The 14,414-nt window shown below is 41.8% G+C and overlaps 1 protein-coding gene across 6 annotated transcripts in view; it reads left to right on the top strand.

Moving 5' to 3' along the window:
- The window catches only part of mki67 (marker of proliferation Ki-67), a 117,325-nt gene that overhangs the window by 52,297 nt on the left and 50,614 nt on the right, over window positions 1-14,414 (top strand). For 5 of the 6 annotated variants that reach the window (XR_011345286.1, XR_011345287.1, XR_011345288.1 and 2 more), the window contains one exon: window positions 2,217-2,296. Coding sequence is in view for 2 of the 6 variants with exons in the window: in XM_069899655.1 (XP_069755756.1) it covers window positions 2,217-2,286 (70 nt within the window). In the remaining 4 variants the exon portion in view is untranslated. Of the gene's footprint in view, window positions 1-2,216; window positions 3,562-14,414 lie in introns of those variants that run through there. The other variant, XM_069899654.1, reaches the window with a different exon arrangement.

Below are 14,414 nucleotides of genomic sequence, written 5' to 3'. Positions count from 1 at the left end.
ACCCTACCTGTTATATGCATGTGTGCATTATACAAGGATATTTTTACACTTTGAAAGAATGCACATAATTAATAGTGGGGGTGGGAAAGTTGAACTGGCAATTTATGGTGAGTATGGGAATATTGAAGGAAAATGCACAATTTATAGCGACCGTGGGAATATTATAGCGAGCATGAGAATGTAATAGAAGCAATGAAAGAATGGGCATAATTTATAGCGAGTGTGGGAAATTTTGATTTTGGGAATATCTCTTTGTACTGAATGCCATGGTGTTCCTATAAACAGGACATTCTGGCTTGGACACTACACCTTATCACTGTTAATTGACCAGACCAGTCTCTGAGGGAGGAGATTAACATATCAAGTGCCTCTGATTTGAGAGAACATAAGAATTAAAATCCTGCTTAACTTTGAAGCCTGCCTTCGATCTACTTAATGGATTCCTCTCCAAAGCTTGTTAATGTGTTGCAGCAGGGTATCATCTCTATAAATGGACGATTGACACCTCTGGGGAAGTTGATTGGGAGATTAACTGTGGAAGATGTGCTTTGTCTCATGTCCCATTTTGTCAGCCCGAAATTTAGAATACTACACCAATGTGGTATACGTGTGTGCACGTTATACAAAAATATTTTTACACCATATGAATTTTTTTGTGGATTCTGTGTGTGTGCATTATATGCATGTGCATGTTGAATGAGTGAAAATATGGTAACTAGCAAAAGGTTCCTGGAAGAGAATTGGGGACAATCTCCTGCATGATTAGGCTAACTTTTTCCAAAATAAATTCTTTCTATTTCTTTTTAATATATTTTCATTGGTTTGGATTATATGTCATATATTGAATGAACAATAATTGTAAATCTTACTAAAATACAGAACGTGAATGATAAGCAAATTATACATTATATTTTATACAATAATCATATATAGTAGAAATTCATTTGGAAAACTTCTATTATTGAAATAAATTACTGGTTAAAAAAAACTATATAAAGTAATCTTCTAAATGTAAAGAGAAAAAGGAAAGAAAAAAAAAACAGAAATAAAGTTAATAAAGGAAGAAAAGAGGAAAAAGGACCTCCCCCTTACGAATACTCTACTCCTCCCACTAAACACAGTTATCAGCAAAAGTAAGCAAACAATTGCGTTTTGCCCTCTGCGCAACAAGCAAGTAAAGCCCACAAGCCCAATGTAATAATGTTCATGAATGGGCCCCATACTTTGTCAAATTCAATCAAAATTTGTTTAATATTATATCTAATTTTCTCCAAACTCAAGCAAGACATAATATTCTACATCCAACGCATACGAGGAGGTGGTAAACTTCCTTTCCATTTAATCAAAATTGCTCGTCTGGCTATCAATGAAGTAAAAGCTACAACTCTTTTTTTTAAAATAAGATTCAAGGAAATATTTTCCTGTTGGGACTAACCAAACAAAGCAATACATGGACAATGATCTAATTTGATCCTGAGAATCTCCGATACCATTTGGAAAAATTGTTCCTAAAAATCTTTCAATTTTAGGCAATTCCTCATAAATGGATCCATGTCAGAATAAAAATGGGATAGCTTAACCTTAGACCCATTTTGAAAAATAAATTCTAAAGATGCAAAGATTCCTTTATACTGATATACATGACAAACAATTATATTTCCATCATTGTTACCAGAATTTGCAGGCAGATACTGTGAATTATTCCTCAGTTATATGAATAACCTGTAGCATTTTGAATCATCGAAATATGAAAGAAAATCCATTTCTTGGACAGTTGAATTGCATATTTACAAAATATGAAAACAAAAAAAATTTTAAAATTTCATCAAAGTTGCACTAGATTGCTTTAATGTTTCTTCATGACAGCCTTTGCTCTTGTGCACTAACCTGCAGTGAAATATTTCTGTTTGATTTAAAATCCATCTGGAATTATGGCAAAAATAATAATGTTATTTCAAGTAGCTTCAGCTTTCATTCTTAACAGTAAAAACAGCTCAAACTATTGAACAATATTTTTTTCAGAAAAGCCAAGAGAAAAAGTGAATGCTTTTGAGCAAATGGGCCTCTCATTTACATGTAGCACATTAAAGGTGGATTACAGGAAATGTACTTCTCTCTCATCAGTAAAAGAGCAAAGGATGAAAAAAAAGGCAGAAATAAAATGATTACTTCCTGATTCCCTAATGATCTACATTTTTCACATTTTATCTTAACAGGCCTATTCCTAGACCCCAGAAGATGGTTGCCAACCTAATTATGCAGAGAAGATTCCATTATGAAATATAGGATTAAACAGGTGTGATGAATAGAATTATGTTATAAAATGATCATTCTTTATTTTGTAAAATCGACCTGGAGCTTTGAGCCTTGACCTCTGTTTATATTCCAACGTGTCATTTTCTTGAATTTCCTCTATATCAGTGGTATTGTCTGATGTTATTTTCAGTTTCATTTTCAGAAATATAGATATATAGAAGCATAATTTTGGCTCTCACTGGCAGATATTGGTGATCAATTATAAAGAACTCTTGAAACCAACACAAAAATATATATTTTAGAAGTAGGATTTTGTTCAATGTGTAGGAAAACAATCTCTGATGCTCGTGATGCTCTGTTATGATAGGCTCCAGATCAGCTTTGAGGTCTCTGCAATGCCATATGGAGATCTTTTGCCCATTCCTATTCATCTGGTGATGTCTTTTTAGCCAGAGAATGGCTCACATTAAGCAGGGCTACTGGGAGAGTGCAATCAAAATACTATTTATTGTTCAAAGTGCTATTTAAATGAAAGCTTTCTGGTAAGGTCAAAGGCTTTAGATTCTTTATAAATCAGTATTTTAAAAGTCATCATGGGAAATTTCTTGTGTCACTTACGTTTAAAGATATATAAATAAGATATTAAGGCTTTACCCATAATGCAAATTGATTCTACTCCAATGTTACTTTCAGTTCTCAAAGAGGGTTACATCTGCACTTAATCCCTAAGTGAACTAGCTGGTGGCCATATCTGCCTAATGCTTAAATATATCAACATGAGATTCAGAAAAAAAGATATTCGGTTTATTCAGTACTTGGGTAAAATAAAAGTAAATGAGTCTGTCGCAGTAACTTGTTCTGCTTTAATATTGACCTTTCTGGCTTTTCAAGGGAATACTTGTTAATGGTATTATCAATATCTTTTCAAACACAATCCAGTCCTCTTGTCTATTTTATGATTTTTTGAATTATAATGGTGAAAGGGTAAAAGAATTATGTTAGTCATTTGGCCCTCTCACATTTTCAAAATGTGAAAATAGAAATATTGTACTTAAAATTTCAATTTACACCATTTGCAGTCTTTGCTTTTAATGCATAATTATCAAATTCAATAGCATGTTATCGTTTCTTGTCGATGCAGTACAGGAACAAATTTAAAGACTGGTCAGACTATTTCTCCAGTGGTAGGACAGTACAGTTAAAAAAGCACTATTAAGTTCAGCTTTCACACCACATGCTTCATGAATAAAGGACAGAATGCAATGTATCCAAATTCTTTTTCATTTATCAATTTTGCCACATTATTTTAACCCTTAAAATTGACAGGGAACACAAAAATATCACTTTTCCTTCGATTCTGATGGCAACAGAATTTAAAGTGTACAAAATCATTAATAATAATAATAATAATAAAAAGTGAAAATTATTGAATCTGGATCCAATCTGACAGTGCAGGTGTTCATTTACTTGCCTCAAATTCCAACATTCAGCTTAAAATTCACAACACAATATCAGACATAGTGTGGTGGAACCACTGTGTAACCTGCTGGTGCTGTCTAATACAAGTGAATTGTATGGGCTGGCCCGCCCCGTAGCTGTAACTCTTCCCCTCAGAATTCCCATAAAGGTGGTTTTGCCCAAACCCCTCCCTCAGTCCCTGCCTTGGAACCTGGCCAGCAACATGTGAGATGTGCCTGTGGTTTATGATGATTAAAGCCTATAAATCACGACTTCTAGTCTGATAGACATTGATCCATCTTTTGAGGTTCTAACCATGAGCCCTGGATCATCGAGCTCTTCAGTCAAGAAAACATTTAAACTACATTTGCAGGGCAGAGCAGATAGAGGAGTGGAGGAGGGAAAAGATGACGTGAAGATCGCAGGTAACATTAGAAGTCGACGGGTTGTACGTGGCGGACATGTTCTCAGGTGCCTCTGTTTCAATGCAAGGTTGGATGTGGGAAAAGCAGACTAGTTGAGAGTGTGGATTGGCTCGTGGAATTATGACATTGTGGCCATTAGTGAAACGGGTGCAGGAGGGGCAGGACTGCAGCTCAATGTTTTGGGCTTCTGTTGCTTCAGATGTGATAGAATGGGGTGGGGGGGGGTGAGATGAAAGGAGGAGGTGTGGCATTGCTCGTGATGGAAAATATCACAGTTGAGCTCAGGCAGGACAGTCCAGAAGACTCATCTACAGAGACTATATGGGTGGAACTGAGGAACGTGAATGATATGGGGTTGTATTTTAGACCACCTGATAGTCAACGAGAATTGGAGAAGCAAATTTGCAGAGAATAGTAGACAGCTGTAGAAAACTTAATGTTGTAATAGTAGGAGATTGGAGGCATTGTGAACAGTGAAGAAGGTTTTCAAATATCAAAGGCTCTATTCCTACTTTTTATACGAAGGCATTTTCTCTGAAAGAAAAAAAACTCTCCATCTTAGACAAATAAAACCCATTTTGCTTAAATCAATGGTTTAAAAAATTTTTTTCCACTCATCACCTTAAGTAGCCTGTGAAAGGGATTGCTTAAGGTTGGATGTGAGTGGGAAGGGAAGGATGAGAATCACTGCTCTCGACCCAATTGTTATTGAATAATTTTGCTTGAGAAAAATTGTTATTGGCCCATTTCCTTTGGAGTTGTGAAACCGTGCACATATCGAGTCAACTAGGTATGATTAAAACAGTAGTTTTCAAACTTTTTATTTCCACTCACATCCCACCTTAAATGATCCCTTACTAATCACAGAGCACATATGGCAGAGGGATTATTTAAATGGGATGTGAGTGGAAAGAAAATGTTTGATAAACACTGGTGGCCCCTACTTCCAACTCCAATAGTAAATACAATCAAATTCCAAATGAGACTTCAGTTCCTTTGTGAGTGAGGGCATAGAGCTGGTTTCACTATTACCATGCTGCTTTCTCAACACTCTTGGTCAGCAACTCTGGGGTATTGTTCTTGGAACTTACCTGCAAGGTGTATATGGTTTCTTATAGAAAGGTTGAACAACTACATTAACCGTTTTCTGGCACTGTCCATTTATGATGTTTGGGTGACTGTTCCAGTCACTTTCTTCCAGATTGTTGCATTGCCAAACCTCCTCCTTCACACCTTTCCACAGAAGCCTATTGCCACATCTTTCAGTGTTTCTCATTCCCATGATCTCAATTTCTAACTCTTTGACCACTGCACTGAAAACCTCTCTTCCTGTTCATGAACCATTTTTTTGAGGCACAAAACCTTTGTGTTCCCTGTAAATATATCCTTCTGGTGCCTGACTCTTTAAGTTGATGCTGAGCATGGAATGATGAAGTTAGATAACATGAAAACAGATTCCTTGTCCAATTATGTCTATGTTGATCATCGTGCACCCATTCGCACTAAAGGCATAATATTTTTCTTCTCCCAACATAACTTTCAAATTCCTCCCCCATTCCCCCCACCCCTCACCCTGTTTCCAACATATAATGGGACAATTAACTTACAAACTGCACCTCCTGAGGGTATGGGAAGAAACCAGGGCATTCCAGAGAAACTCATGCAACCAAAGGGGAATATGTAAACTCCATAAAGACAGCTGAAGAGATGAAGATTGAAGCTGGGTCACTAGATCTATGAATTAGCAGTTGTGATAGCTGTGGAGGGATTATGTTCTGCCTCTTCACCAGTAGCGTTTTTGGCATTTCACTTTCTCCCAGTCATCTAAACTAGACTGCAGAAACCACATCATTTGTGGTCTAGTTTAGATTTATTTCACTTTACATACAGCTGATATGTGTCATACATTGTCCTACTTCTTCCCGGGACTGTATTTCCCAGGGCAGCACTCCCTGAATTGTCCAGCACTCCCTGAATTGTCCAGCACTCCTTCAATTGTCCAGCACTCCCTCAATTGACCAGCACTCCCTGAATTGTCCAGCACTTCCTGAATTGCTATCCTTCCATCTTGACAATGAATGACAGCATGTTATGCTGCATGCTTAAGACAGCCAATATTTCTCTGAGTCGCTTTCCTAGATCAATCAAGCAGGTACAATCTGTCTTGGAAGTGGATTATTACAAATTTTAAAATCCATCTCTATTATGAAAGCAATAAAGCCTGGAGTTTGCAGTCAATATACAATGAATAGCTTTTGCTAATATTGGTTGTAAAGAAAGCTTCCCACCAAGATCTATTGATCTGTGTGGTGTGGATTTTCTCTTTATCAATGTTTCCTGTCAAGAAGATCCTTAGATCAACAACAGTTCTCGCAATGTTAATTGAAAAGCCAAGAACATTGAAAGTTTCTCAGACAACACTATAAAAGGTGGTTAAAAAGGACAAATGATAATTAATATTTTAACATTTATTTGGGCAAAATAAACATTGGTACAAAAACAAAATAAGTAAGAAGCTCAAAATTTTAGTAAATAAATCTAATTTTATTATTGCCTTTTGAAATGCTAGTATTTATTTGAGGAAATATTTTTTTAATCACAGAAAGTTTCCAAGCTACTATGACTGACTTTAAATCTCATTCAAACTTAATGCAAGAAGTCATGACTGGTTATTTTACAGTGAAAATATTTGGGAAATATCTCAGTCACCCACTTGATCACCGTTCTCCCTTGTTCACCCTGGAGAAGACTGCAAAGCATTGCTTCTCGCGAAGAAGCCGGGAATCACTGAGAGGAGGCTCTGGGGTTTTGCAAATAAATGTACGGTCCTGAGAAGTTGCTGGAAGTTTTAAGGCACTGAGGCTGATCAGTGATAAGTTTGTCATTATAATAGCTGTAAAATATAGCCTATAATTTTATAAACTTTCCATCCCCCATAATTGAGGATCACATTTTCCATGTCACACTTTGGGTACGATTGCCCTTTAAACACAGATATATGTATCATGTAGCAATCTGATTGAAATTTCATGGACCTGAAAATTCTTGTGAATGATGATGAAATAGGGATTCGAACTAAAGATTAGCTGAGCAAAAGTGAAAATTTGAGTGAGAGCTCAGTCTTAAGTCTTAATTCATTAAGATGATTTTCACAATGGTGCATGTTGACCTTATCTTTAAAATTCCCTATTGTGTCTACATTAATAACCTAATTCAAAGATCTAGAAGCCTACATTGGAATTGAAATTTACCACCATGAGTTGTAGAATGCAACTCCCTGGAATTCTGAGGGATATACAGTCAAGGAAAATTAAATGTGTTGAATATCTTGGCAACCATGATTCTCCCATGCAACCATGAATTTCCTCATATGACAACACTTTTTGAAGTTTGGTTTGCCATGTCTTTGTGGCCAGGCGCAATTCAAATTCCATCTACAGATTTACTGATGACACCATGATTGTTGGCAGAATCACAGACGGCAATGAAGAAGTGGACAGGAGGGAGATGGATCCTCTCATTGAATGGTGTCACAACAACAACCTTGTACTCAATATTAGCAAAACGGAGGAATTGATTGTGGACGTCAGGAAGGGGAAACCAGGAGAACACAAACCAGTCCTCATCAAGGGGGGAACAGTGGGGAAGGTAAATTCCTGGATGTTAACATCTTTGAAGATTTATCCTGAGGCCTTCATATCAATGCAATCATGAAAAAAACTCGCCAGTGGTTATATTTTGTTAAGAGTTTGAGAAGATTTGGTATGTCACTAGGGTCGGCACCAGAACAAATGTTAGAGTGGGGCACAGTGCAATGTTCATAAACTCGATCAGTGGGGGAGAGGGGCGGTGGATGCTGGTCCTTCCTGCCGATGATGGTTAAAATCTTCTGTCCCTCCGATGTAGCAGATGAAAGCACTGCATTCATTGTGTCTAGCGAAACAAGCTAGATGCTAGAGATGCTTGCCGCACACCAGCGATGTGGCCAGGGGCAGGTAGAGAGTCGCTAGCATGCGTCAAGCTAGACGCTAGTGACATGACGCATGCTGGGGGGAGAGTCTGAGGGTGAGTGATAGCCGTGATCTTATGGGAAAGTACAGCACCTCGCTTGGGGGGTGGGGAGGGGGTTGGGAAATGCCTGCAAATGCCTCCTTTTGTAACCCTGTATGGCACCAAAGATTCTTGCAAATTTCTACAGGTGTACTGTGGAGGGCATTCTGACTGGTTGCATTGCTGTCTAGTATGGAGGTTCCAATGCATGGGACAGGAAAAGGCTGCAGAGTGTTGTGAACTCAGCCAATGCCATCATGGGTATCAGTCTTCACTGAATTAAGGACATCTTTAAGAGTGTGATAGTACGGATTCTATCACAAATGTGTATATGTACAGATTGTAGGATAGGATGGTTGTGATTGGCTGAGAGTGTAGCCGCATCTACTGGCAGGTCTTAAAGGGTTGCTCCTAGCCAGACTCAGATCATTCTGGACAGGTCGACCTACATGTGATACACTGCAGTCTGCTAGTTAATAAAAGCCTTGGGATGGATCAACAAGCCTTTGATTCTTTTGACGTGCACTACAATTTTATTAACTAGAAAGTTTTCAAGGGATGGAGCGTATGCTCCGACCAGAATGCCTCAACATCGACCCCCAGTCGGCTACAGCTCCAAATGACTTTAAGCACTGGGTGAGGTGTTTCGAAGCTTACCTACAACTCTCTGACCCTGCCGTGGAGGAGGACGGCCATCGACTTCTAGTATTGATGTCTATGGTGTCCACGAGAGTCCAAGAGAGCATCCAAGACACAGCCACTTATGCCACAGCCGTGAAGGTGCTGAAAGGACTCTACGAGCGACCGGTAAACAGGGTCCATGTCCGGTACAAACTAGCGACCAGGAGGCAACTGCCCGGTGAGTTCTGTAGAGCTTATTTCCAAGCACTAAGGGCACTGGGCAGATCCTGTGCCTGCACAGACAGAACTGCTGCTGAGACCACCGACAATCTCATTCGGGATGCTTATGTGGCCAGGGTCCGATCGAATGAGGTGAGGCAGCACCTACTAGAGCACGGGGAGAAAACCTAGATGATGCGTCCCGGATCACAGAGACAGTGGTGGCTGTAGTCTTAAGTATGAACGCTTACTCTCAGGGCTGGACCCCACGCTCGACCACGCTCTACACCTCCCTCAACCCTACTACCCCACAGCCCACCGATGGCCTGTCAGCCGCTGCTACACTGCCTGATGCGACCCTAAAGTGCTACTTCTGTGAGAGGGAAAAGCACAGCAGGTCCCAGTGTCTGGCGAGAAAAGCCAGGTGCCAGAAGTGCCTTAAAATGGCCACTTTGCTGTAGTCTGTCGCTCCAAAATGGCCACCGTCAAACACAGTGCCTCGTGTGAGGCCCAGCCATCACCCTCACATTCAAACATTTCTTCTCTAGAGCTCTCATCCAATGAGAACGAGGGCTCCATCACGCGGCAGTGCCTGATGTCACAGGGCGGGTGCCGAGCGTGGAAGGTACACTCCACCCTCGCCGCAATGATGTTGGCCTGCTTGGACCTCCCACACAGTGCAACGACTGCCCAGGCCCCGGCCCCGACTTCAGTGACGGCTGTCGCCAACGTGAGAACTCCTGTTGCCACTACCGTTGCTGTCGCTGCCGACCAGGGACCCGCCAACCAGGGACCTGCTGCCGCTATCTCCACCACCAATGCTGCCGACCAGGAACCCGCTGCCGCTGCCGACTTGGTACCCACCGTCGCTACTGCCAATGATTGCCCGACTGACCGCTCCACCGCCGACTGCAAGCAGCGACCCCCAGCACTTATTGTTGGCAGGCCAACGCCCCCAGCAGACTGCAGGCAGCAGCCCCAGCTACTCGATGCTGACAGCTCGACTGCTTCTGTTACGTCACCACGCACACGTAGTGCACTTCAGGCCTGACGCTGCGTGACGTCATCACGCAAGACTTCACTGTTCCCAGCACAGGTTGCTGCATCAGTGACCCTGGACCAGGACTGCCCTCATCCCCTCACAAAAGCAATGGAACTGATTAAAGTGCAAGGACACAATACTAATTGCTTATTTGACTCAGGGTCAACCGAGAGTTTTATCCGTCCAGACCTGGCCCACCATTGCGGACTGGTCATTCTTCCCACTGACCAGAAGATTTCATTGGTGACCAGATCACACTCGATTGGGGTAAAGGGGTACTGTGTGGTGACCCTGAAAGTCCAGGGCATCACATTTACCAATTTTAAACTGTTAGTCCTCCCTCAACTATGCGCACCCGTATTTCAGTGTCAGTTCCGAACTGTTTCCCTGCACTATGGGGGGGCCTCACGCCCCACTCTCTGTCTGTAACCACTCTACCCCGGAGGCCTCCTGCCAGTGACCGCCCAAGCCACCCTCCCCCATGCCCCGGTGCCCCACTTGTAGCCTCTCCACCCACCGGGTCGCTCCTCCAGCACTCTTCGCAAACCTCATCCCTGGCTGGAAACCAGTGGCCACCAAAAGCCGGCAATATAGTTATGAAGACAGGAAATTCACCAAAAGCGAGGTGTGCAGACTGATGGACGAGGGCATTATTGAACCCAGCTCAAGTCCCTGGAGGACCCTGGTGGTAGTTGTTAAAAACAGGGAGAAGCCGCGATTGGTGGTTGACTACAGCCATACAGACAACCACTTCACGCTTCTGGATGCGTACGCCATCCCACGGATCATGGATGTGGTGAATCAGATCACCCAATACTGTGTGTTCTCCACCACTGACCTACATTCGGCCTATCACCAGCTCCCAATCCACTGAGTAGACCGACTTTTCATGGCCTTTGAAACGAACAGGCGGCTGTATTAATTCCTCAGGGTACCCTTTGGGGTCACGAATGGTGTCGCGGTTTTCCAGCGGGAAATGGACCGGATGGTAGACCATGCATCTGGTCAATGTCACTATCTGTGGCCATGACACGCAGGATCATGATGCCAACCTTGAGAAATTTTTTCAGACTGCAATTGGGCTGAACTTAACCTACAATTTCGACAAGTGTGTCTTCCGGACCACTCGGCTTGCAATTCTAGGTTATGTGGTGGTGAATGGAGTGGTATGCCTGACCCTGACCCCATGCGTCCCCTCATGGACTTGCCAACCCCCTACACCCAAAAGGCATTCAGACGCTGCCTGGGTTTCTTTTCGTACTATGCCCAATGGGTTCCACACTATGGCGATAAGGCACGGCCACTCATCAAGACCACCTCCTTCCCCCTGTCAACTGAAGCCAGAGCAGCCTTCAACCGCTACAAATTGGACATTTCCGCTGCAACGCTGCACGCCATCGACGAGTCCATTCCGTTCCAAGTAGTGAGCGATGCATCCGATTTTTCACTGGCGGCCACTTTAAACCAGGCCAGCCGTCTGGTAGCCTTCTTCTCCAGGACCCTCCAGGGCCCTGAGAGCCGACACTCCTCTGTCGAGAAGGAGGCCCAGGCCATAGTCGAAGCAGTATGTCGTTGGAGGCACTACCTCACTGGTAGGCGCTTTACACTGCTGATCGACCAACGCGCGTTCTCGTTCATGTTTAGCAGCACCCAGCGAGGTAAGATCAAGAACGACACATCGCTAGGTGGAGAACTGAACTCTCCACCTTCATTTACGACATACTGTACTGGCCTAGTAAGCTCAACGACCGGTACTCAAAGAACGACCCTCTGGTTGACCGAGTGACGCTGCTCCATGCAAGCCCGCATTATGCATACATTGAGTACCCAGACGGGCGGGAGGACACAGTCTTGGTAAGGGACCTTGCCCAAGCCAGATTGGACCCAGCATTGTTCCCAACCCAACTTCCTCCAAATCCTCCCCTAGGACATGTGCTTGAACAGAGGGATCAGCACCACCCCACCAACTCAGGCCAACCTGTCGACAATGCCGTTGGGGAATTGAGCGAGGTGGTGGCTCGAGCCTGCCAGTGACACAACTTCAGCGACCCCAATCCCAGCACCACGGCGGTCACACCGGATGATCAGGCCCCCCGAACATTACAACCCCTAATCTCCCACCAGTCTTCCCCCCACCCTGTTTTTTTTTATAGCCCTCCATTCACCTCGGGTCAGTTCTCAAAGAAGGGATGAATGTGATACTATGGATTCTATCATCAATGTATATATGTATATATTGTGGTTTAGGATGGTTGTGATTGGCTGAGAGTTTAGCCACGCCCACTGGCAGGTCTAAAAGGGTTGCTCCAAGCCAGACTCAGATCATTCTGGACTGGTCGACCTACATGTGATACGCTGCAGTCTTCTAGTTAATAAAAGCCTTGGTTTGGATCAACAAGCCTTTGATTTTTTTCGACGTGCACTAGAAAGAGGCAGTGTCTCAAGAAGGGAACCTCTAACATCAAGGACCCTCACCACCCAGGATCTGCCCTTTTCTCACTGCTACTATCAGGAAGGAGATACAGGAGCCTAAAGATGCACACTCAACTTTACAAAAACAGCTCCTTTTCCTCCGCCATCAGATTTCAGAATGGACAATGAACGTATAGACACTACCTCACATTTTTTCCTATTTTTGAACTAATTATTTATTTTTAAATATTGTATTTATGAAATGATAATTTATGGAAACTTTGCCCTAGTAATCCACAATTCTTCTCCTGTGAAACAGCAGATTTCCTGATATGTTCATGACAATAAACCTGATTCTGATTCTGGGACTTTTGAAAAAAAAATCTATGGAATGGTGTGCCAAAACCACGCACAGCAATTGAAATAAAATGTCTCCTTTTACTTCGTAAAAAAGTTGATTGGAAAGTAATAATGCAAAATATAACTCTGATTAGATAATGATGTTTACAGACATTTCAGAAACCATTGTTTACACCACAAATTAATATTTATTCCAATGAATGAAGAAATCCTCAATTGATGGATTAAATAGTGGAATGTGCAATAAAATGGGAGGTGGAATACAAGGTTGATTAATGTCGTACAATCAGCATTCTTTAGAAAATACCATGGTGTGAAAAAGGTGAGGAATGGGCCTTTTAATATCCTGAGATTTTGTCCTGGATTTTGCAGCAATGCTGACAAAATCTCTATCCATCCATCTCAGGAATGTTTGCATTTTTACATGTGAACATGCAGATGTCTTGAAGGTGCTGCAGGGGATTTGTTGCAGTTTGCCCAACAGTACACTGGATTCCCCATGGATTTCTGCAGGGAAGCAAGATGTTGAGTGGGTGAATCTACAGAATGATCCTGCATCAAGTTGAACCATTTTCCTCAGAGATCAGCTGCAAGGAACTGAGTTGTTTATTAACATCTTTTAAATTGTCTATTTTTGAAATGTGGTTTTAAACATTTTAGTTTTTGTTTAGAATTTAATTTGTTTTTAAAATTCAATTCCTTTAGACAATTTTAATCACTTTTAAATGTTTTGAATGCTCTTGAATGCCTGAAACATTCTGAAAGATTAAATCTTTGGCAGCTGAGGCTCACTGAGATGTTATGATCCAGATGACTGTCATAGATTTATTTTGACCTTGTTGTGGCCAGGTGTTGCAATTCACCCCATCCTATTGCAATTCTGTGACAGTATGGTAGGCCCTCTCATGGTGCACTTAGAGCTGCGCGATCAACTTTCAACAGCTTGCTGGAAGATTTCCCTGGAGCACCTTTGGAAGTTGACAGCAAGCTCCATGGTTCAGCCACTGACTGTTAATTCTGAAAAACTGATAGCTCTAATCAGGTGAATAAGGACATAAAAAATAATAGAATACTAAATTACATTGCCTTCCTTAATGTTTGAGACAGACACTTTTTTAATTTGCCCTTGTGCTCCACAGTTTTAAATTTGTAATCAAATAATTCACAGGTGATTAAAGTGCACATTCCAGATTTTATTCAAGGTTATTTATATACATTTTGGTTTGACCATGTAGGAATTACAGCACTTTTTATACATAGTTCCCCCATTTCAGGGCACCATAACGTTTGGCACATTTGGTTCTCAGGTGTTTGTGAGGAATCGGGTATGTTTAATTGTTTCATTGGTGCAGGTATAAGAAAGTTAGGCTTCCTTGATCAACTTTGGAGTCTGTGGTTGTCATTTGTCAACATGAGGACCAGAGTTGTGTGACTGAAAGATATAGAAGCCAATACGAGGCTGAAAAGCAAGAATGAAAAGTAAGAGCTATAACCCAAACTTCCAAAATCATACTTTGGACTCCAGCCATTTTTATCATTTCAGAATATATACTATAGAGCCATTAAAAAGT

Source organism: Narcine bancroftii, chromosome 10 (assembly GCF_036971445.1).
Source record: "Narcine bancroftii isolate sNarBan1 chromosome 10, sNarBan1.hap1, whole genome shotgun sequence".
NCBI classification, from domain to species: domain Eukaryota; kingdom Metazoa; phylum Chordata; class Chondrichthyes; order Torpediniformes; family Narcinidae; genus Narcine; species Narcine bancroftii.
The sequence above is the reverse complement of the archived record's forward strand: the minus strand, read 5'-3'. Positions and strand labels throughout refer to the sequence as shown.